The sequence below is a fragment of the Lampris incognitus genome, chromosome 10 (assembly GCF_029633865.1).
Source record: "Lampris incognitus isolate fLamInc1 chromosome 10, fLamInc1.hap2, whole genome shotgun sequence".
In the NCBI taxonomy this organism is placed as follows: Eukaryota; Metazoa; Chordata; class Actinopteri; order Lampriformes; family Lampridae; genus Lampris; species Lampris incognitus.
The window spans coordinates 18,758,144-18,781,975 of record NC_079220.1 but is presented as its reverse complement, the minus strand read 5'-3'; the positions used below and the strand labels follow the sequence as shown (position 1 = coordinate 18,781,975).

The window sequence follows — 23,832 nt, the reverse complement described above, 5'->3', positions numbered from 1 at the left end:
CCCGCAGCAAGGCTCTCCATCGCCCTCCAGCAGGTCTCCTGTACCCCCTTCCTGTCCCCGGCCGACCTTGGTCCCACATTGCCTTGGACTTTGTAACTGGCCTCCCCATGTCCAAAGGCAATGACACCATTGTCGACCGGTTTTCCAAGGCCGTCCACTTTGTTGCCCTCACCAAACTCCCCTCTGCAGCTGAGACGGCGGACCTTCTCATCTCCCACGTCGTCCGACCCCATGGGATTCTCCTGGACATTGTCTCTGACCGTGGTCCCCAGTTCACTTCTAAGGTGTGGCAGGCCTTCTGTAAGGGGATTGAGGCCACGGTCAGCCTCTCCTCCGGGTATCACCCCCAGACCAATGGGCAGGCAGAGCGGGCCAATCAAGCCCTGGAGGCGGCTTTGCGTTGCGTTACCACCAGCAACCCCGCCTCCTGGAGCAAGTACCTGCCCTGGGTGGAGTACTCGCTCAACTCCATGGAGAGTTCGGCTACCGGTTTGTCCCCCTTCGAGTGTTCCCTTGGCTTTCAACCCCCTCTGTTCCCCCATCAGGAGTTGGAGGTGGCGGTCCCGTCCACGAGGGCCCATCTCCGCCGATGTCGGCACGTTTGGAAGACCGCCCGGGCCGCTATGTTGCGAGCTACAGAGCGGGCCCGGCGCAGTGCCAACCGGCGGAGAGTGCCGGCCCCAGCTTATCGACCTGGCCAGAGGGTATGGCTCCTGGCCCGGGACCTGCCCCTCCCTACCCTCAACCGGAAGCTGGCTCCCCGCTACGTTGGTCCCTACACCATCGACTGCATCGTCAACCCATCGGCAGTGCATCTCCATCTCCCCACCTCACTCAAGATCCATCCCGTCTTCCATGTCTCGCGCCTCAAACCGGTAGCCTCCAGCCCCCTGTCTCCCCCTCTCCAAGCTCCTCCACCCCCCAGGGTCCTCGACGGTGGTGACATGGTCTGGGATGTCGACCGGCTGCTCGCCGTACGCCGCCGGGGGCGTGGGTACCAATAACTGGTGGACTGGGTTGGCTATGAGCCCGAGGACCGCAGCTGGGTTCCCCGGTCCTACCTGGCCGACCCCGCACTCCTGGAGGAGTTCTATCGGGCCAATGCCATCGGACGGTCGTCCGGTGTCTCCCGTAGGAGGGGGGGGTCCTGTTGTGGTTACACCGCCCCGAGCTGCCTCCCCGGCACGTTCAAGCCACTCCCCCAGCTCGGACGTGCCGGAAACATCCGAGCGCTCGGCTCGCGCTCTGAGGAGACGAGCGCTGCACTGCACCAGGTGTTTGCCATCATCCATCAGGCACACCTGCGGCAATCAGGCAGCCCTCTACAAGAAGTCTCCCAGAACACCACTCCGTGCTTCGACGTACTGAACCCTGCGGTAAAGTTCTGACAAGCCCTCCAGCGTTGCTTGTATTCTGTTTATTCCCCCAGTGTCTTATCTTCGTGTCTCTGTTTCCTCCCAAGACTCTCCTTCCGCGTCTCCCTCGTCCCCAGCGACCTTCACGTTTTTCCCCGGGCCTCTTCTGCTATCTCCCCCCTTGTCCCTCTACCTGGACCCCTCCTTTCGGACTCGACTTCCCGGATCTCGGACCCGGACTTCCTCGGACAACCCCTCTTGGATCACGGACTGGACTTTCTTGCCAGGTGCACGCACATTATTTCAACACCTCCTGGTCATTTACATACCGCACCACACAGGCTAAAAACACTCACACATAGTTATACACGCAAACCACGGGACACCACACATAGTTTATTCACACATCCCACTAACAGAACGCTTTTCGCACCATACATTCCCCTCCCACAATAAAACCACCTTTTGGATTTTGAAGTCATCCTGTGTCTGTCTGCCTTGGGTTTCGCCACACGGGTCGGGTTCTGGTGCGCGAGCATAACAGAAATGATGTTACAGAAGGATATCCATCCATCCATTATCCAAGCCGCTTATCCGAATGCGGGTCGCGGGATGCTGGAGACTATCCCAGCAGTCATTGGATGGAAGGCGGGGAGACACCCTGGACAGGCCGCCAGTCCAATACAGGGCCAACACATTCACACCTAGGGACAATTTAGTATGGTCGATTTACCTGACCTACATGTCTTTGGACTGTGGGAGGAAACCGGAGTACCCGGAGGAAACCCACGCAGACACGGGGAGAACATGCACACTCCACACAGAGGATGACCTGGGAAGACCCCCAAGGTTGGTCTAGCGCGGGGTTCGAACCCAGGACCTTCTTGCTGTGAGGTGACCGTGCTAACCACTGCGCCACCATGCCGCAGAAGGATATAATAATAATCCATCCATCCATTATCCAAGCTGCTTATCCTACTCAGGGTCGCGGGATGCTGGAGCCTAATAATGGTAATTATACAGAATAATATAAAATTAATAATGATAAAAGTTTAAAGAAATCCTACTAGCATAGACAATAAGAGCGTGCAGCATACTGTCACTTCATACAGATTACATGTCTGGGTGTGTTTGTTGTTAACCAGGTCTGTCAAGTGTGGGTTGTTTTCACAACGTGTCTTTTATGTCGGGGTCAGGCTTTGCATGCGAGACCGAGCAGAGCCGAGCTTTATCAGGGAGGTTAAAACGTGAAATGTTCATATGATCAGAGTTGGCTTGGCAGGTTGAATGAGTGACTGGATGTGAATAATGCTAAAATATGCAAGTATGAATACATGACAGCTCATATCCTAAGGGGAATTTAATAGCAATGTGCTTGTGACGATGTTATTCCTCAAGGTCACATGCAGGTACTGAGAAAACGTGTTGTCATTCCACCTGTCAATCATCTGACTGCAGTAGGCATACACGCTAGATTTAATCATCTTAATCTCATTCTCATTAGGCAGCCTGGCGGCTCAGTAGTTCGTGTGGTCGCCTCACAGCAAGAAGGTTCTGGGTTTGAGCCCCCAGGGTAGTCCAACCTTGGGGGTCGTCCGGGGTTGTCCTCTGTGTGGAGTTTGTATGTTCTCCACGTGTCTGTGCGGGCTTCCTCCGGGTGCTCCGGTTTCCTCCCACAGTCCAAAGACATGTAGGTCAGGTGAATTGGCCATACTATATTGCCCGTGTGCAGGCCCGTAGCCAGAAACATGTTTTTTTTGGGGGGGGGGGGGTCGGGCAACACTGCCGAAAGCTACCGGTAAATAAAATTCCCACACTGTAGACTATAGCCTAATACCCAACCGTACGATAAATGTCAATGTATTAATGGCCCATAGATAATCACCAATGCATTAGTAAATAAAAGTGGGCCTTACCTTATAAAAGCAGGTCCAATCGTCTTTTTTGTCTGCAAAAGATGTCCAGTACCTCTTCCGGCGTCACCACAATGTCTCTGTGCTCCGAGAGCAATGTCAGTTCATTAAACCGTCTTTCCGTCATTGTACTGCGCATTTTGTCCTTGAGCCTTCCCAGACGGGAAAAACTTCTCTCGACATGGGCACTGGTGACAGGAAGCGTGGTCAAAACGTGGCAAAGCTTGAAGATGCTTGGAAACAACTCACTGTTACAGGCATTTAATGCCTCAATGGCATTTTGTGGAACATAAGTTGCATCTTTCCATTTATCCCGCCAGGTGTCAATTTCTGACTTTACAACTTCCAGATGCGGTGACACTTCATCAGGATACAGGTTGGAGAGCGCTTGAGCTGAGCTGTCGTTCAGCATGCTGACCTTAGATGGCAGTAAGGAGCAGAGGTTGGAGATCACATTTCTGTGTTTGCTGAAGCGTTCCTATTGTATTTTTAAATCACGTCAGGACACAGCGCTGTCGCTCGACACAACCTCTCCGTGGCATTCTTTATTTAGACTGACACAGCATCAAAGGCAGACCCGATCAAACAACCCAGAGCCCGCAGGCATCACCAATCGATCCCAGCACAATAGAACAGCACCAAATCAAATGCAGCACTGTCGATGTGTGCAGACATAACATTCCCCCCCCCCCCCCGGCAGGATTTCAAACATGAAAGGTTGACACAAAGTCCTCTAGGTGGCCAGGGCGTAAACGTGTGCGAACAGGTCGCGGGGCGGCCTGAGGCTGGGCAGGCCGAGGTGGGGAGGGAGATGGCAGGGGAAGCTGAGGCCCAGAAATGTCTGGGGCCCCTGTAGGAGCTGCATGAAGCCCCGGGGCGTCTCGCCATGCTGAGGGAATGGCTATGGTTGTGTCACCAGCTGTATGTGGCGGAGCTGACACCTTCCGTAGACGACTGGAGTGCCACCAAGTGCCATCGCTGAGGAGGTAAGTGGCTGGGCCCAGCTGACGGGTGACTTTGAGAGGAGAGGACCAGTATGAAGCCATTTTATTGTCCCTGTGGGGCCTGCGGACCCTGACCCAGTCTGACACATTGATGTCTGGCACCCTGGTTCGTTTTGACTGGTCAAACCGTTGCTTCATCCGCGTCTGCTGATGAGTGACTGAGGCTCTGACCCCAGAGTGAGGTGCCTGAGGTGTGGAGGGGCGGAGCCTGTCAAGGGGCATGCACAGTTCCCGGCCTAGCATGAGAGAGGCTGGGGAGACGCCTGTGGTCGAGTGCTGTGTGGCCCGATAGTGCAGCAGAGTGTGACGGATGGCCTGCGTGAAAGAGCACCCTTGGGCCATGTGTGCTCTGAGGCCGTTCTTCAGTGACTGGTGAAAACGTTCAACGCCGCCATTGGCCTGGGGGTGGTAGTACGCAGTGCGTATATGACGGATGCCCTTGCTTTCGAGATAAGCAGTGAACTCAGCAGAGACCAGCTGAGGGCCGTTGTCAGTGGTATTGGTCTTTGGGAGGCCCCAGCGAGAGAAAAGAGAGTCCAGGAAGTCGATGATGATCTGTGAGGTCACAGTGCCGGAAGTGGTGAGTTCAGGCCATTTTGAGTGTAGATCGTAGGCGACCACCATGAAGCGTTGGTGGTGGGGAACTCCATGGATCTCACCACAAATGTCCAACTGCAGGTGTTCCCAGGGCTGAGAGGGCAAGGCGAGAGGTTGCAGGGGTGGGGGAGCCTGGTGGCCAGTCTTGCCACTCACAAGGCAGGCAGAACAGTCCTTCACCAGAGCCTCAATATCTCTGTCTATCCCCGGCCACCACACCAGGTCTCGGCAGCGCTGTTTCAGTTTCACAATGCCCAGGTGGCCTTCATGCGCCGTATTCAAAACACGTGCACGGAGAGCAGCTGGGACCACTGTGCAAAACCCACGTGCCACGCAGGTGTCGTTCCAGCAGGAGAGCTCCTGTCTGACTCGGGCGAACGCAGCCAGCTCCTCTGGGACCTTGTGAGGCCAGCCGTTCTGGATGTAGGTGCGGAGCTGGGAGAGGACAGGGTCCTGTTCGGAGGCTGCCCTCAGCTCCTGCAGAGAGACAGTGGCCTGGAGGGGTGTGTGTAGCATTTGGACAATGTCCTTTTCCACACAGTCAGTGTCCGTCTGTGGAGCTGGGGTGGAGACAGAGCGAGAGAGCAGGTTGGCGACAACATTGTCTCTGCCTGGGGTGAACTGCAGGCTGAAGTTGTACTGGCGGAGGCGGTCAGACCAGCGGTGCAGCCTCAGGGGTTTGTGGCCTGTCCCAGATGTGGACAGCAGCGCTGTCAGGGCCTGGTGATCTGTCCTGAGGGTGAAGGAGCGGCCATAGAGGTAGAGGTGCCACCTTTCACAAGCCCAGATACAGGCTAACGCCTCACGCTCACCCACGGAGTACCGCTGCTCGGTCAGGTTGAGGGCACGGGAGGCGAAGGCAATGGGCTTCTCCACACCGTTCTGGGTTTGAGACAGCACAGCCCCTATCGCTGTGGCTGATGCGTCACAGGTCACAAAGGTGGAGCTGGAGATGTCGAAGTGAGCCAACACTGGTGGTGAAGTCAGTTGAGTCTTGAGATCACGCACAGCGTCACTGCATGCCTTTGACCACACCCATGGCTCATCCTTACGCAGCAGCTGGCGCAGGGGGGCTGTGGTCGCAGAGTACTGGGGAAGAAACCTCAGGTAGTAACTTGTCATACCCAGGAAGGAGGCGACCTGGGCGGCCGAGCTGGGCTCAGGGATGGCCTGAATGGCGTCCACGTTGGATTGTAGTGGAGTTACACCGCTCGCTGACAGTCGGAACCCCACGAAGTCGATGGCTGGCACAGAGAGGACACATTTCTCAGCATTGAGAGTTAGCTTGTACTTGGACAGGGCTGCGAAGACCATGTTAAGGCGCTTGTCGTGGATTTCACTGGTGGGCCCGTGTACCACTATATCGTCCAGATAAATGGCCACGCCCAGTATGCCAGCCAGCATGGAGACCATGATTTTCTGGAAGCAGCTAGGGGCAGAGCTGAGACCGAAAGGCATCCTGGTGTAGCGAAACACTCCTGCATGTGTCACAAAGGCTGTGAGGTTTCGGCTGCTGGGGTGGAGGGGCACCTGTAAGTACCCCTGTCTGAGGTCGAGCTTGGAGAACACCTCAGAGCCATAGAACTGAGCAGTGAGTTCTTCTGAGGTGGGCAGTGGATACTTATCAGGGACCACTGCCTTATTTACTGCACGTAGATCGACGCAGACACGCAGGCCCCCCGACTTCTTCTTAGCCACCACGAGGTTTGAGACCCAAGGTGACGCGTCCACCGGTTCAATGATGCCAGCTTCCAGCAGTTGTTGCAGCTCAGCGGAGACCCCATCACGGAGAGCCAACGGGATGCGGCGCAGTGGTTGGATGACAGATTTCACAGCAGGGTTGAGGAGAGGTTGATGGGTGAAGGCGGAGAGGCAGCCCAGCCCCATAAACAGCGATGGCCACTTCTGCTGCCAAGGTGTGGCGACAGTCAGGATTGCTGCCCCCCTTGTGTCTAAGAGGGAGAACCCCAGAGCGGAGAACAGGTCCAGGCCCATCAGGTTGGCCCCACGGCGTGCCACATGAAAAACTGCATTGGGCACCAGCTTGGTTCCATAGCGGACAGTCACTTGGAGAGAGCCAACCAGATCGATTTTGGAGTCACCATACCCACAGAGGACAGCTGAGGGTGCGGACAGTGGCAGTGAACCGAAAAATTGACTGTAGGTATCAACATTCAGGAGAGACACACTTGCACCGGTGTCCAACAGCAGGGGGATGCACACATCATTAATGTCGACTGTGCATGATTTGAATGACACTGGCCCAGAGCTCACCTTGTGAATGACGGCGGTTGAAGACTGGGGGGTGTGGCCCTCTGACCCAGCCGGGGAAGATCGACAGACGTTGGCAAAGTGATTGTGCTTACCGCAGCTACGGCATGTCTGGCCACGGGCAGGGCAGTTCTGAGCCCTTGAAACATGAGACCGAGACCCACAGTTACCACAGGACTGTTGAGGCGGGGCCGAGAACGCCGTCGTTGCAGTTGGAAGACGTCCCCAGTGGAGTCGGCGCCCGCCTCGCTCTGGTTGGGTTGCGTCCCGAGGGGCAGCCGTGAGTAGAGGGAGGAGTCGTTGGCAGCTTGACTGGAGGTGGCCACTTGCTGTGTATTTAGCATAGCAGCACACTCAGCTGCTCCCTCAACCTGTAGTGCGATGGTAATTGTTCTGGACAGCAGCAGATCGTCTTTTTCCAGCAGGAGAGTCTCACGCACCTTTGCGTTGTTGGTGTGTTCGATTAGCTGGTCGCGAACCATCTCGTCCTGAAGCGCGCCAAACTTGCATGAGCTAGCTAGCCCTCGCAAATTAGCTACGTACTGCCGCAGACTCACCAGGCAGTTGGTGTCGCTGACGGAATATAAATCGCCGAAGGAGGGCACTCTGTGGAGCAGCGAAATGGGTGCTCATAAGTCCCACAGCTTCGGCAAAGCTTGTGACGTTCCCCAGAGTCCCGAGCACACGATGACCCTCTGCTCCCAAGCAGTGTAGCAACAGAGCCGTCTTCCTAGCATGGCTCACGTCGTCGAGCCCTGAGGCGATGATGTAATTTTCAAAACTATGTAGCCAGCGAGTCCATGGTACCGGAGGCTCGCCAGGTAATGCCAGGAAGGGGGCAGGTGGTGGGCGAGAGATATCAGCCATCCTCGTCGCCAATATTGTATTTTTAAATCACGTCAGGACACAGCGCTGTCGCTCGACACAACCTCTCCGTGGCATTCTTTATTTAGACTGACACAGCATCAAAGGCAGACCCGATCAAACAACCCAGAGCCCGCAGGCATCACCAATCGATCCCAGCACAATAGAACAGCACCAAATCAAATGCAGCACTGTCGATGTGTGCAGACATAACAGTTCCTTCATCTGTGATGAATAAAAGTCAAGCATGACTATGAAAAGCTTTTGCCGGTAGTGATTTTCACAGGCCTTCAATGGATCCTCATTGCAGTCCATGCCTCTTCGTGGTCGAAATTCAACCCCATACTTGGCTGCTTGGGAAGAGGTCTTTTGGAAAATCTGCCTGAACTCCATCTCAGAGTTAGCCCTCATCTCATGCTGCTTAATAACAGCATCAGCAGCTGAAACGCAACTCACCAAGTCACAATTTTCCTTCTGAAGGAAGGTGGACAGGTGGTAGGTTTTTGCAAGCATCTTCTCACTCACATTCATGGACAGCATGATTTCTGCATTGTCAATTGAATTAAGGAGCTGAGTGGCTTTGACAGATGTGTCTCCTGTGAAGGTTTCACTGATTTTCTGCAGGCTGGATCGCACAGGGTCTAAAAGCTCGTTGAATGTAAATATTGCGTCGTGGCGTTCGACCCATCTCGTTTCACACAAGTTCGTCAGTCGCGTTTTCTTGCAGTCGGGTAAAAGACGTTCCGTCTCGTGTCGTGCCGTTTTCTCGCAGCAGCGCACAGCATCATGGGAGACCAGAGTTTTTCCAAATAAAGGTCACATAACAAAAGGAAGTGTAATTCGCTGTTAATATCAATCAGGACTGTACTTTAGGCACCAAATACAAATCAATAATGAGCACCATACAAATCAATAATAATAAAAAATATTATGACAAAATTATATGGGTCATTTACACAGCATCAGCAGTAATGCGGACGTTGTACCGGACTGTTGTGGTGAAGAGGGAGCTGAGCCAGAAGGCAAAGCTCTCAACTTACCAGTCAATCTGCGTTCCAACCCTCACCTATGGTCATGAGCTTTGGGGTAGTGACCGAAAGGGTGAGATCGCGGATACAAGCGGCTGAAATAAGTTTCCTCCGTAGGGGTTCTGAGCTCAGCCTAAGAGATAGGGTGAGGAGCTCGGACATCGGGAGGGAGCTTGAAGTAGAGCCCCCCCCCCATTTTTCTCCCCAGTTGTACTTGGCCAATTACCCCACTCATCTGAGCTGTCCCGGTCGCTGCCCCACCCCCTCTGCCGATCTGGGGAGGGCTGCAGACAACCACATGCTTCCTCTGATGCATGTGGAGTCACCAGCCACTTCTTTTCACCTGATAGTGAGGAGTTTCGCCAGGGGACGTAGTGCGTGGGGGGATCACGCTATTACCGTCAGTCCCCCCTGCCCCCCGAACAGGCGCCCCGACCGACTAGAGGAAGTGCTAGTGCAGCGACCAGGACACATACCCACATCCGGCTTCCCACCCGCAGATACGGCCAATTGTGTTTGTAGGGACGCCCGACCAAGCCAGAGGTAACACGGGGATTCGAACCGGCAATCTCCGTGTTGGTAGGCAATGCAATAGACCGTCACGCTACCCGGATGCCCCCGATGTAGATTACATTTAACATCACATTGTGATCACAAGGACGCAAGCTAGAGATACAGGGAGAAAAAAAACTATTTTACTCATATATTAGTCAATAACTACCACCCATCATGGTTCAACTCCATCTAGTTTCTAGGTGGTTAGATGAGACTGTGTAGACTGCAGAAGGGGTCCTTGTAAATCCTGATGTCCTGAAAGGACCCAATCACTACAACGACGTATGTAACACGTTTAACTAAGCATAGGTAACATTTTCATTTTTCGATATTTCATGTTCCTTTTCAACACAACATGGTGCCGGTTACTGTGTTTAAAGCAACGTAACACCAACAAAACATGGACGTGAATATGGCACTTTGCTTTGAGAAGGCTTCACAAATATTATTCTTGATTGTAATGAAACGTTTTTTATTGTCTTGTTTTTCAGAGTCTCACTCACAACTAGATGGTAAGTCAAAGTATTGCTTTATCATTTTTATTCTTCTCTCTGTTAAGCTCTGACTGGAGAGAGAGAAGTATTCTACATTTCCAGGTTTTCCTATTTCAGCATATCAAATGAATGCCGAGGAATCTGCCGAATTGGTATTCCTCCCATCTGATGGAACTATGATTTGATGGGTGTGCAATCAGTTTTTATTGTAACATTGAGTGTTTTTCAAATGAAAATCCCAAACTGATCTTAAAGGACAGCAGAAGTACGGTACAATCTATAACTGTATGACCAGCAAGGGGCACCAAACGATTAAAGTATGAGTATACACCGATCAGCCATAACATTAAAATCACTGACAGGTAAGTGAATAACATTGATTGTCGCATTACAATTGCACCTGTGAATGGGTGGGATATATGAGGCAGAAAGTGAAAAGTCAGTTCTTGAAGTTGATGTGTTGGAAGCAGAACAAATGGGCAAGCATAAGGATTTGAGTGACTTTGACAAGGGCCAAATTGTGATGGCTAGACGACTGGGTCAGAGCATCTCCAAAACAACAGGTTTTGTGGGGTATCCCCAGTATGCAGTGGTCAGTACCTACCAAAAATGGTCCAATTTAGGACAACCGGTGAATCTACGACAGGGTCATGGGCACGCAATGCTCATTGTGTGGGGAGTGAAGGCTAGCTCATCTTATCCGATCCCACAGAAGAGCTAGCATAGCTCCAATTACTGAAAAGGTCATGCTAGCTACGATAGACAGGTGTCAGAACACAGTGCATCGCAGCTTGCTGCGTATGGGGCTGCATAGCCACAGACCTGTCAGAGTGCCCATGACGACCTCTGTCCGCCACTGAAAGCTCCTACAATGGACATGTGAGCGTCAGAACAGGACAAAGGTGGCTTGGTCTGATGAGTCACATTTTCTTTTACATCATGTGGACGGCCAGATGCATTTGCATCATTTACCTGGGGAGGTGTTGGCACCAGGATGCACTATGGTAAGAAGGCAAGCCCACGGAGGCAGCATGATGCTCTGGGCAATGTTCTGCTGGGAAACCTTGGGTCCTGGCATTCATGTGGATGTTACTTTGACATGTACCACCTACCTAAACATTGTTGCAGACCAGGTTCACCCCTTCATGCTAACGGTATCCCCTGATAGCAGTGGCCTCTTTCAGCAGGATAATGTGCCCTGCCACACTACGAAAATTATTTAGAAATGGTTTGAGGAACATGCCAAAGAGTTCAAGGTGTTTCCTTGGCCTCGAAATTCCTCAGATCTCAATCCAATCGAGCATCTGTGGGACGTGCTGGAAAAAAACAATTCCGATCAATGGAGGCCCCGCCTCACAACTTACTGGTCTTAAAGGATCTGCTGCTGACGTCTTGGTACCAGATACCAGAGGACAACTTCAGAGGTCTTGTGGAGTCCATGCTTCAATGGGTCAGAGCTGTTTTGGCCGCAGAGGACCTACACAATATTAGGCAGTTGGTTTTAATGTTTTGGCTGATCAGTGTAGTGTTTTGATGTTGGACTTTATGCTTGACCTTCTCTGTTCAGGAGAGATTATTGATCCAAACTTGAATGTAAAACCTGAAAATAAAATTGCATTTTTGCTGCAGTTTGGTGAAAGAAATGAACACAACCTCTTAAGAGCACAAACTTAAACAGGGCCCCTTTCTGCAAATTTAAATGTACAATTGCTATGTATTGTTTTTGTTGGCTTAACAGACTAGAGTGGTAAATGTGGCATGTGCAAAGGTTTGAGCACACTGTCACTTGGTAGTAACACCACAGTTTGGTTGAAAGGTATGGAAAGGCTATAAAAAAGATATCTAAATGCTTCCAGGTTTGAACTTCCACTGTCAGACATGCTATTGAGATGTGAAACTTAAGAAGAACTGTTTTAAGTTAAAGCCAGAGATGTGAAACTTAAGAAGAACTGTATTAAGTTAAAGCCAGATCCTAAACACCCAGATGGTATCTCTGATAGAAGTACTCACAGATAGTTAAGATATGCAAAGCAGAACATGCTTATCAAGAGAGGGCCTGCGCAAAGCGTTAACACACCCAGTAGTGGTACACAAGTCCACCATTCAGTGCCGTTTACGCATAGAGGGCTGTCTGACGGAAAGGGCATTTTTTTCTATAAATTCATCTGAAAACTTACTACATGAAATACTCAAAATAACACTGAGATAAACCAGAGACATTGTATTACTACTGCTATCAGTTAGGCACAGGAAGCATTATTTGGGTGGAAGAAACAAAGTATTCAATCAGAAATCAGTATCCCCAAGTCAGTGATGACATTCAAGCTAAAAAGAGTTTGGCTATTTCAGCAAGACAATGAACCCAAAAAATACCTAAAAATCAACCATAAAGAACTTGCAGCAACAAAATATAAAGGTTTTAGGATGGCCTTGCAAATAAATAAATCCTGAAAATAATTCAATTTAACTCAATTCAATTTCATTTATTGTCATTAAAAACAATGTGCAGGCACATGTTAAGAATGAAATGAGGGCTGTGGCTTCACCAAACAGTGCGAGACAGACACAGACAAACACAGTATAAGATATATACACATGAAGTTCAAAAGCTAAAAATAAGTTAAAAAAAACAAGAGTACAAAATATTTAAAAATATCTATAGACATTTAAAAATATCTATAGAGGAGTTGTGGTCACCTAACCTAACAGACTGAGGTCTGTTGGTCAGGAAGTCCAGGGTCCAGTTACAGAGGGAGGGGTTGAGGCCAAGAGAGAAGATTTGGTGGTTAGTTTGGTGGGGATGGTAGTGTTGAAGGCAGAGCTATAATCTATAAACAGCATCCGGATGTATGTGTTGTTAAGTTCAAGGTGGGTCAGAGCAAAGTGCAGGGCAGTGGCAATGGCATCCTCAGTAGACCTTTTGGGGCATTACATTACATTACAGTCATTTAGCCAACGCTTTTATCCAAAGCGACTTACAATAAGTGCATTTAACGTAGGAAATCAGGAGAACTACTAGTCATCAGAGGTCATAAGTGCATCTAAACAAGCATCTAAGAGCAAAACCAGTGTTAAAGTAAAAGCGCAAGAAAGAGATTTTTTTTTGTTTTTTTAAATGAGTGAATACAATAAGTGCTAAGAACAAGTAACAGGGTAGTAGTTCTTGAAGAGGTGAGTTTTCAACCTGCGCCGAAAGATGGGCAGTGACTCTGCTGTCCTGACATCAGTGGGGAGTTCATTTCACCACTGTGGGGCCAGGACAGAAAAGAGCCGTGATCAGGTCGATCGGCAGCAGGGGCCTCTGAGCGACGGGGCAACCAGGCGTCCCGACGCAGCAGAGCGAAGTGGTCGGGCGGGGGTGTAGGATTTGACCATGGCCTGGAGTTAGGAAGGAGCTGTTCCTTTCACTGCCCTGTAGGCTAGCACCAGAGTCTTAAACTGAATGCAAGCAGCTACTGGGAGCTAGTGTAGGGACATGAGAAGGGGAATTGTGTGGGAGAACTTAGGGCGGTTGAACACCAGAGGAGCTGCAGCTTTCTGAACAAGCTCCAGAGGTCTGATGGCCGACGCCAGGGCGCCAGCAAGGAGGGAGTTGCCGTAGTCCAGCTTGGAGATGACCAGAGTCTGGATGAGCACCTGTGCCGTCTCATTGGTGAGGAATGGGCGAATCCTCCTGATGTTATAGAGGAGAAATCTGCAGGAGCGAGCAACCGATAAAGCGTTTGCAGCAAACGACAGTTGGTCGTCCAGGATCACACCCAGATTCCTCGCAGTCCGAGTTGGCGTCACCACGGTGTTGTCAATGGTGACGGCCAGGTCTCGGTGCGGGCAACCTTTCCCCGGGAGGAGCATCAGCTCGGTAGGCGAACTGATGTGGGTTAAATGTGGGGGGGATAATGTTTTTGATGTGATCCAGAACCAGTCTCTCAAAGCACTTCATGGCAATGGGGGGTGAGTGCTATGGGTCGGTAGTCATTCAGACATGTGGATGTTGGTTTCTTGGAGACAGGAATGATAGAGGTGGTCTTAAAGCATGCCGGGACTATGGATTGGGATAGTGAGAGGTTAACTATAGCTGTGAAGACCTCAGCCAGCTGGTCGGCATATTCCCGGAGGACCCGACCCGATATGCCGTCTGGTAGTGTATATATATGTATATATGTGTATATATATGTATATATGTATATATGTGTGTGTGTGTATATATGTATGTATACACACACACACACACACACACACATATATATATATATATATATATATATATATATATATATATATATAAACTAGGTTAAGCTAGGTTAAGAGGAGAGGCGATGATTAGCAAGCAGCAGTATGGTTTCATGCCACGAAAGAGCACTACAGATGCGATGTTTGCTTTGAGAATGTTGGAGAAGTATAGAGAAGGCCAGAAGGAGTTACATTGTGTCTTTGTGGATTTAGAGAAAGCATATGACAGGGTGCCAAGAGAGGAGGTGTGGCATTGTATGAGGAAGTCGGGAGTTCCAGAGAAGCATGTAGGAGTGGTGCAGGATATGTATGAGGGCATTGTGACAGTGGTGAGATGTGCGGTTGGAATGACAGATGGGTTCAAGGTGGAGGTGGGATTACATCAAGGATCGACTATGAGCCCTTTCTTGTTTGCAATGGTGATGGACAGGTTGACAGATGAGATCAGGCAGGAGTCTCTGTGGACTATGATGTTTGCGGATGACATTGTGATCTGTAGTGAGAGTAGGGAGCAGGTTGAGGAGAGCCAGGAGAGGTGGAGGTATGCACTGGAGAGAAGAGGAATGAAAGTCAGTAGGAACAAGACAGAATACCTATGCATGAATGAGAGGGAGGACAGGGGAATGGCGAGGATGCAAGGAGTAGAGGTGATGAAGGTGGATGAGTTTAAATACTTGGGGTCAACTGTTCAAAGAATGGGAAGTGCAGAAGAGAGGTGAAGAAGTGAGTGCAGGCAGGGTGGAGTGGGTGGAGAAGAGTATCCGGAGTGATTTGCGACAGAAGGGTACCAGCAAGAGTTAAAGGGAAGGTTTACAAGATGGTTGCGAGACCAGCTATGTTGTATGGCTTGGAGGCGGTGGCACTGATGAAAAGACAGGAGGTGGAGGTGGCAGAGTTGAAGATGCTAAGATTTTCATTGGGAGTGACAAAGAAGGACAGGATTAGGAATGAGTATATTAGAGGGACAGCTCAGGTTGGACGGTTTGGAGACAAAGCAAGACAGGCAAGAATGAGATGGTTTGAACATGTGCGGCGGGGGGGATGCTGGGTATATTGGGAGAAGGATAGCAAAGATAGAGCTGCCAGGGAAGAGAAAAAGAGGAAGGCCAAGGAGGAGGTTTATGGATGTGGTGAGGGAGGACATGCAGGTGGTTGGTGTGACACAGGAAGATGCAGAGGACAGGAAGCGATGGAAATGGATGATCTGCTGTGGTGACCCCTAACAGGAGCAGCCGAAAGTAATAGTAGCAGTAGTAGATTCTATTTTGATTATATGTTAGATTTTATGTTAACGGAAGCATTGGTGAATCTTGGAAACAAATGACTGAGGTAAAGCAATATAGTATTAGAAAACATGGCAGCTAATGTGAGGCCAGGCAATCATCAATGGTTGGTAGAAGCTACAGTCAATTTACTGTCAGCTGAAGTCTGTTCCCTTACGTCTCATCCGTTTTGAGCTTTATACGTTTCTAGGTAACGAAAAAGATGATTTTTTTTTTGTTTTGGGGAATGAATGCGGACATGAATTGGGGCAAGAAATTTCATGTGGTCCCAAAGGACCAATCAGCCACTAAATTCAGCAGACATGTCAGCTTGAAAGCTTGTTTACCTGCCTCTCACCATCACAATGTGACAACATTGTCTTTCTGGCCTGCCCCACCATGTCGCATACACATGTAGTTTCCAAACCACATGTTAAAACTCTGAACAAATGCTGACACTTGGATGCTTTGTATCATGAAATCAGTCATGTTCTACAATCAGGTGGCTTTCCCCTTTAAGAAGGGGCATCCGGTTAGCGTAGCAGTCTATTCTCTTGCCTACCAACACGGGGATCGGCGGCTCAAATCCCCGTGTTACCTCCGGCTTGGTCAGTCATCCCTACAGACACAATTGGCCGTGTCTGCGGGTGGGAAGCCGGATGTGAGTATGTGTCCTGGTCGCTGCACTAGTGTCTCCTCTGGTCGGTCGGGGCGCCTGTTCGGGGGCAGGCAGAACTGGGGGGAATAGCGTGATCCTCCCACGTGCTACGTCCTCTTGGCGAAACTCCTCACTGTCAGGTGAAAAGAAGCGGCTGGCGAATCCACATGTATCAGAGGAGGCATGTGGTTGTCTGCAGCCCTCCCCGGATTGGCAGAGGGGGTGGAGCAGTGACCGGGATTGCTCAGATGAGTGGGGTAATTGGCTGGATACAATTGGGGGGAAAAAGGGGGGAAAATCCAAAAAAAAAAAAGAAGAAGATGGTCCATTATCTGTAACTAACTGTCTCAAAACAAGCTTATCATTTAAATTGAATTTGTATTTCTCTAGTATCTCTCACTTTTCCACAAAACCTTCACAAGTGGAAGTCCCAGTTGTGGGGAACTTAAATAGTACCTTAAATATGGTAAATGGGCTGCATTTTTATATAGCACTTTTCTAGTCTACCAACCATTCAAAGCGTTTTACAGTGTATGCCTCACATTCACACACACATTCATACACTGATGGCGGAAGCTGCCATGCAAGGCGCCAACCTGCTCATCAGGCACAGTTAGAGGTTCAGTGTCTTGCTAATGGACACTTTGACACACTCTCTGCAGTAGCCGGGGATTGAACCAGCAACCTTCCGATTACCATACAACCCGCTCTAACTCCTGAGTCATGCTGCCCCTGAATATCTTAAATAGTACCATGGAAATTATGTGCAGTTTCTAACAGCTTATTGTTTAATGGACTGGATGTCTCCCATTAGTATCGCTCCCACCACCCATGACGCTCCAGGAGGTGGAGGTCCCTGTTGTGGGGAACAGGCAGTGTAACTGCAACTATGGAATGGGATCCATCACAGACAACATGATCTGTGCTGGGTTGGCTGCTGGAGGAAAGGACTCCTGTCAGGTGACTCATCATCATATCACAGCCAGATTATTCAATGAGAATGAATTAGTTGATCATTAGGCTTACTGATGCTTTCTAACCTTCCCTTTAGGGAGATTCAGGTGGCCCAATGGTAAGCAAAAAAGATGGTCGTTGGATCCAGTCTGGCATTGTGAGTTTTGGTAATGGTTGTGCTGAGCCTGATTCCCCAGGGGTCTATGCCAGAGTGTCCCAGTATCAGTCATGGATCAACAGCCACATTAGCAGCAACCAGCCTGGCTTTGTTACCTTCACCTCCACTGGAATTGATGGAGATCTCAGTGTGTCATGTGACGGCCTGCCACCACCTCCAACCACCATTCCTACGACAACCACACCCAAACGTGAGTGACTATCATGTTATCTGAAATATTAGATTGTTAAAGTTGTCACCCTGTGAAATTTGTGACGTAATGTAGTGTTTGCTCATTCTCTTTCATCATTCCATACTGATAAAGAATTTGACTAAATTACAGTTCATGTGGTGAGATTGCTTGGCCAACACTAGGAGGTTTGGGCTTTTAATCATGGCTGAGCCATATTAATGACTCAAATGGAGATTAAAAGACAAAGGATCCTTTTTAGATTGACTCGGGGTGTGTTCCTATGATTATTAAGGTTTTTGGCCGGGATTAAACTGGTATTTCTAACCTGTTTCCCACCACAATCACCGGAGATAAGCCTCTGATTCAAGAGCCACCTTGACTTGATGTGACTGACTTACATTACTACCTTTTCTCAATAAAATTATTTGTAGATTAAAAAAAAAATACCATGGTGTTAAATTTGTTAACATAAGCTTGGCCCTCATAATTCAATTCAATTCAGTTTATTGTCATTAAAAACAATGTACAGGCACATGTTAAAAATGAAATTGTGAAAGGAAAGCCTGGGACTGTTCAAATTTCGGTAATCGGTTACTGTTTTGCTTGCCGTTTAGCTGTGGTGTGCGGCAGTGCTCCTTTAAACTCACGTATTGGAGGACGCACATTGGCGGGAGTGGGTTTGTGGCCGTGGATGGCCAGTTTACAGAAGAAAGGAGTGCATGTCTGTGGTGGGACACTGGTGGCGGAGGAGTTTGTAATGAGTGATGCTAGCTGCTTCTCTAGGTAACACGTCAAAAGGACACAGCGCATGTTAAGTGCAACAACTCCAGCGGATTTCTCAATATTGTGCATGTAAAAGTAATTCCCACACACTAGATCATGAAACAGTAAGTTCACAATATGCAACATGAAGAGGAGAACTGTTGTGCTCACTCTTCTCATCCTTACTTTTTAAAACTTACAGAATATACAAATGCATGCATGATTATTATTTTGTGATTTCATTTCTATGTAACAAGACATGTACATACAAAATAAAATATGAAACATAAAATAGTGAATAGTATCATGAGCTATGCACATTGTAAAGGCATACTATACTTTCAATCAATTGTGTTACGGCATCTCATGCGCCTGTCTCCTTCATATCATGTAAATCCGGTGTAGAGAATGTACAGAACACGCATACTTTCATACAGACACAGAGGCTGTGTGGTGAGATCTCCTCACTTCTGTTTGTGGTTTTTTTTAACTTGTTTTTCTTTAGACTGAGTGTGCTTCACTTAGCTTATTCTATCTCTCCCAGCGAACCCGATGTCTCTGAATGGACTGTGATCCTGGGTCGTTTGAAGCAAAATGGATCTAATCCCTTTGAGGTGACACGGGCGGTAACAAACATCACGTTCAGCAACTTGACCAGCGACAACATAGCAGTGCTGCACCTGCGCAGTCGGCCTGTGCTCACTGAATACATCCAGCCTATTTGCCTGGATGACGGTCAAACAGTTTTCCCCGTCGGCTCTACATGCTGGGCAGCTGGCTGGGGCGCTGGTGGAGGGGGAGGTAAGTCCATTGAAGGATGATTCTGCTTTTCTTTTTTCTTTTTTTTTTATAACCTGGGTCTTATTTTTGTAGTTTTTGCTACTGTGCATATCAGCTTTGATATCATTTTACTCATAAGCCTCATTTTGGAGATCTTGGATACGGGACCACCACTGGACTCAGCTTTACAACAACCTCTTATGATGAGAGTCAGAGATGTTTCAATCATGTCCAATTTAACCCAGGTAACTGCAACACGTATTTAGAAGTGAAAACAAAAGTCAACGTTAAAAATCATTACTGGAAACGTCCAGTATTATCAATGGTTGATCACACTGCTGAGCTACTCCTTGGTTCAACTTGCAGGAATGAGCAGCCAATACTTACAAATGGCTACTCCTTGGTTCAACTTGCAGGAATGAGCAGCCAATACTTACAAATGGTAGTAGTGACAATACATTAACTACTCGGTCATCCCAACTGGATGATGAAGAATCAAGTAAATAGTTTAACCAAGGCATTATAGGGGGATTTTTTTGGTTGTTGAAAGTAGAGGTTTGAAGCTCTTGCTCAGTTGCCCCATAAGGCACTGTTGTAAAGCTGTGGTCAGGGGTGACCCAAGATCTCCAAAATGAATCTGGTGAGTAAGATGATATCACAGTTGATATGCACGATAGCAAAAACTATGAAAATAAGACATAATTTGTAAAATACTGGTGTCATCCTCAGACAAGATTAGTACTTTTAAAAAAATACAAAACAATACTAAATCTTGAAATCAGCAAGGCCTGAGTGTAAAATCTTACAGCAAGACTTCTGGTCAATGCCAGCATGGAGTAGTCATATATTTCTGCACTCCCACGATCTTAAGCATTGCTACTTTACCTAGTTCCACTCTGACGGTGCAATTTCATATAACTGCACAAACAGTTAATATAACTATCTGGCATAAAGAAAAATGACTTCCAAGTCAAAGAAAGGTGAGCAAAAGAAGGACGATACGACTGGCAACACGTATATGGCGGTGCCAGCAACAATGCTAATAGAACATAAGGCCTTGCTGTCGGTAGAGTTCAATTTAGCATTCGCAAAGCTTGAACCAAAGTTGAACAACATTCAGACGACCATAACGGATCATCAACAACAAATCTCGTCTCTGGAATTGCACGCTGACACGACCAGCCAGAGAATGCAGGCCCTGGGAACAATCTCCCAACCACCCTTGCCCCCTGCCCCGAAACCTTGATTGACATCCTCCTGTCTATGGATCCTAACCAAAGTAGGGGCATCTCAGTTATTTGCAGGTCCATGGACTCGGCCAATCCAAGCCTCCCTACCAAAACTGCCTGCGAATAGGATCTGGGAATAGACCTATCTAATGTACAATGGGACCACATTCTGGACCCGGTCCATCCCTCCTCCATATGTGCCCATCAGGGGATAATTCAATGCAAAATTCACACAGAATCCACTATACTAATTCCAGACTGGCCAAAATATATCCTAATGTCAATGATGCTGACAATTGGTGCAAACAATTCCCTGCTAATCATATCCATATGTTAGAATAGAATAAAATAGAATAGAATATACTTTATTTGTCACTCTACATACACACAACGAAATTCCTTCTCTGCATTTAACCCATCCTAGCTGCGTAGCTGGTAGCAGTGGGCAGCTGCCGTGCAGTGCCCGGGGACCAACTCCAGTTATTTCTTCCTATTGCCTAGGTCAGGGGCACAGACAGGAGTATTAACCCTAACAGACATGTTTTTGGTGGTGGGAGGAAACCGGAGCACCCGGAGGAAACCCACGCAGACACGTAGAGAACATTAAAATGCCACACAGAAAGGACCTGAGACAGCCTGGGGTTTGAACCGAGGACCTTTTTGCTGTGAGGCAACAGTGCTAACCACTGGGCCACCGTGCCACCCCCTTCTGGTCTTGTCCCAAGTTAATAAATTCCTGGTCAAACATATCTGAAACTGAAGATGGACTTATGATGTGGTCATTGCCCCCAATTCTTTATCTCGTCTTTAGCACTTCACCTGATACTGGCCTTTCTGTTGCTACATGGCGAGTCCTGGCCTTCATGACTTTACTGGCCAGACGTTTGTTTCTACTGAAATGGAAGCAAACCTCTCCCCTTGCACACAATCAATGGATTAAGGAAGTTCTATATAATATTAAACTTGAGAAACTTAGATTCTCTCTCATGGGCTCAATAAAAACACTCCAAGAAATGTGGAACATTTTTTTGGGAATATATTGACCTGCTCAACATTTCAGCAGACACTGAAGAGAACTGAACCCTGCCCCCCCTCCCCAGTTGTTCCTTTCCTAACGCCTCTTGAATCATTTTTCTTACCACCTCCCTTTGTTGTTGGCAGTTTTTTATTTTTTATTTTATTTTTTTTCTTTCTTTCTATCCCTATGTGTTTCATGACCTGAGTTAGGTTGGGTTAGGGTGGGGGGTGAGGGGATGAAGGTTTGGTAATGTTCTGTTTTGTTTTGTACTACTTGTACAGTACTGACTGTTGAATGACTAAAAAAAACAATAAAAAGATCCATCCATCCATCCATCCATCCATCCATTACCTGAACCGTTAATCCTGCTCTCAGGGTTGCGGGGATGCTGGAGCCCATTTCCAGCAGTCAATAAAAAGACTGAGTAAAAAAAATCTTATAACAGTATTGTGTTTTTAACGTATACCTCGTTTGATTTGTGCTGGAGTAGAAAATAGTAAAAGTTCCTGGCGATTAATTTGATTAAATGTAGTCTGGCTCTGGTTCACGAGTCTAACCTCTGGTCATTTCCCTCCATTCCTTTTTTTTTTTTGGCTTTTCTTTTCCTGGCTTCAGAAGAACAGGTTCTGCAGGAGATCCAGACGTCCGTGGTGAACTGCGCAACCGTGTCGTCAGATGAGAGTATTTGTACGGGCACTGTGATGCTGCAGCAGGTAGGCTACAGCTTATTGGACACCAGCTGTTGATGTTTGTCCTTCGTACACACTGAGACACAGTGCTAAAAAAAAAAAATCTCTGTTTCGCTCAGGGGGATGCTGGAGGTCCGCTGATGTGCAAGCGGGGCGGCTCTTGGATCCAGGCGGCGGTGTTGACCACAGCCAGCGGTGGCAGCAACCGAACGCAATCACAGACAAGCACCTCACCAATGGTCTTCTCCAGAACAGCCCGCTTTGAGTCCTTCCTTCGTCAGACAGTGGGAGACTTCTTATCCGCTGCAGTTACAGCCACCACAGGTCCCTCCATCTCCCCCTCCAAAAAGACCACCACCACCACCTCCGCCACTCACTCTGCCTTCTCCTCCCTCCTTCTGCTCTGCTCTATGTGTCTTGTATCGCTCCAGTAAATGACTTGAACGTGTGTAACCCATCACATATGTTGTGACGGGATGTGATTTTGAGACACACAATATGTGCTGGTGTTTTTCTGTTTTATATTTAGATTCAAGGATGCTCAGTGTGGTGTATCATGAGATAGGATGTTTTCAGTCATCTCTGATAACTAGACTGAATAATTGGAGCATTTTTCCCTTTCAAATTATACTACATATTGACCGAATCAAGATTCCTCTATGTAAACATGCATGTTTGATATATATATAATATTCTGGAGATTTTTCCTAGCAATGGCTTTTTTTTTTCTTTGAGTGGAGAACATTTTAAAAAGTTATCTGTGAAAACTTACAATCTGAAATTATTAGTAAGAGAACTGTTGGTGTTTTATCAACTCAACCAGAGTAATGAGTTTTGTTTGAGAGTTGGGAATCTATCTCTTCTAAATGAAGGTTACTGCAATGGAACTCTCTTTTTAAAATGTGATTGTACTTTATGTACACAAACCACTCCATTGGAGTGAATACTCGTGGTATTTTTCATTTACTGTATCAAGTAGGGATGCACCGATGTGGACATGGCTTTGGATATTGGGCCAATACTAAGATAAAATGGAGTTTTGGTATCAGAGATTTTACCCAAGACTAAAATCCAATACCAAAAGCCATGAGTAACATGTCATAAACAAAAGCAAAATGGTACGATTTATTGCACTTTTGGCACATAGAAATCTGTATTAAAATGATGGTGGGGAAAAACGTATTCCTTCTCAGTTGTTTTGCTGTTGATCCTTTACTGTTTTGAACTCAGAGTCGTTATTGGCAGTGCCATCCTTAGTATTAAGTCATTTGATGTAAACTTTGAGAAGTTTCCTTTAACCTTTTGCCTCATATGATAATGGCAGAGAATGCAAATACTTTTGGAGGTATATTAAGTTTCAAAGAAATTAGTATATGTTTTTCATTGCAGGAAATGTGTTTACCAAACTTATAAATAAGAACAACAGCAAATAAAAAAATGTACAAGACACTTGTAAGATGCTTGTTTGACATGTAGGTCAGGTGAATCAGCCGTACTAAATTGTACCTAGGTGTGAATGTGTGTGTGTGTGTGTGTGTGTGTGTGTGTGTGCGTGTGTGTGTCGGCCCTGTGATGGTCTGGCGGCCTGTTCAGGGCGTCTCCCCGCCTGCCACCCAATGACTGCTGGGATAGGCTCTAGCATCCCCGCGACCCTGAGAGCAGGATAAGTGGTTTGGTTCATGGATGGATGGATGGACAAGATAGGTTATAATATTTCACACACACACACACACACTTGTGAGTGTGTGAAATTTGCCTTATATAAAGAGAGGGTCGAGAACAAACCTTTTGTTTCAACATAATCTATCTTATTTTTTAA

General features: G+C 47.9%; 1 protein-coding gene across 1 annotated transcript in view; it reads left to right on the top strand.

Annotated features, from left to right (window-relative positions):
- Positions 1–23,454, top strand: part of LOC130120157 (transmembrane protease serine 9-like) — a 36,624-nt gene extending 13,170 nt beyond the window's left edge. The window contains exons 2-8 of the mRNA XM_056288824.1: positions 10,079–10,099; positions 17,046–17,191; positions 17,283–17,553; positions 18,150–18,318; positions 18,842–19,098; positions 21,940–22,037; positions 22,133–23,454. Of these exons, the coding sequence (XP_056144799.1) occupies positions 17,063–17,191; positions 17,283–17,553; positions 18,150–18,318; positions 18,842–19,098; positions 21,940–22,037; positions 22,133–22,447 (1,239 nt within the window). The 5' untranslated portion in view covers positions 10,079–10,099; positions 17,046–17,062 and the 3' untranslated portion in view covers positions 22,448–23,454. The remainder of the gene's footprint in view (positions 1–10,078; positions 10,100–17,045; positions 17,192–17,282; positions 17,554–18,149; positions 18,319–18,841; positions 19,099–21,939; positions 22,038–22,132) is intronic.
- Positions 23,455–23,832: the final 378 nt, after the last annotated feature.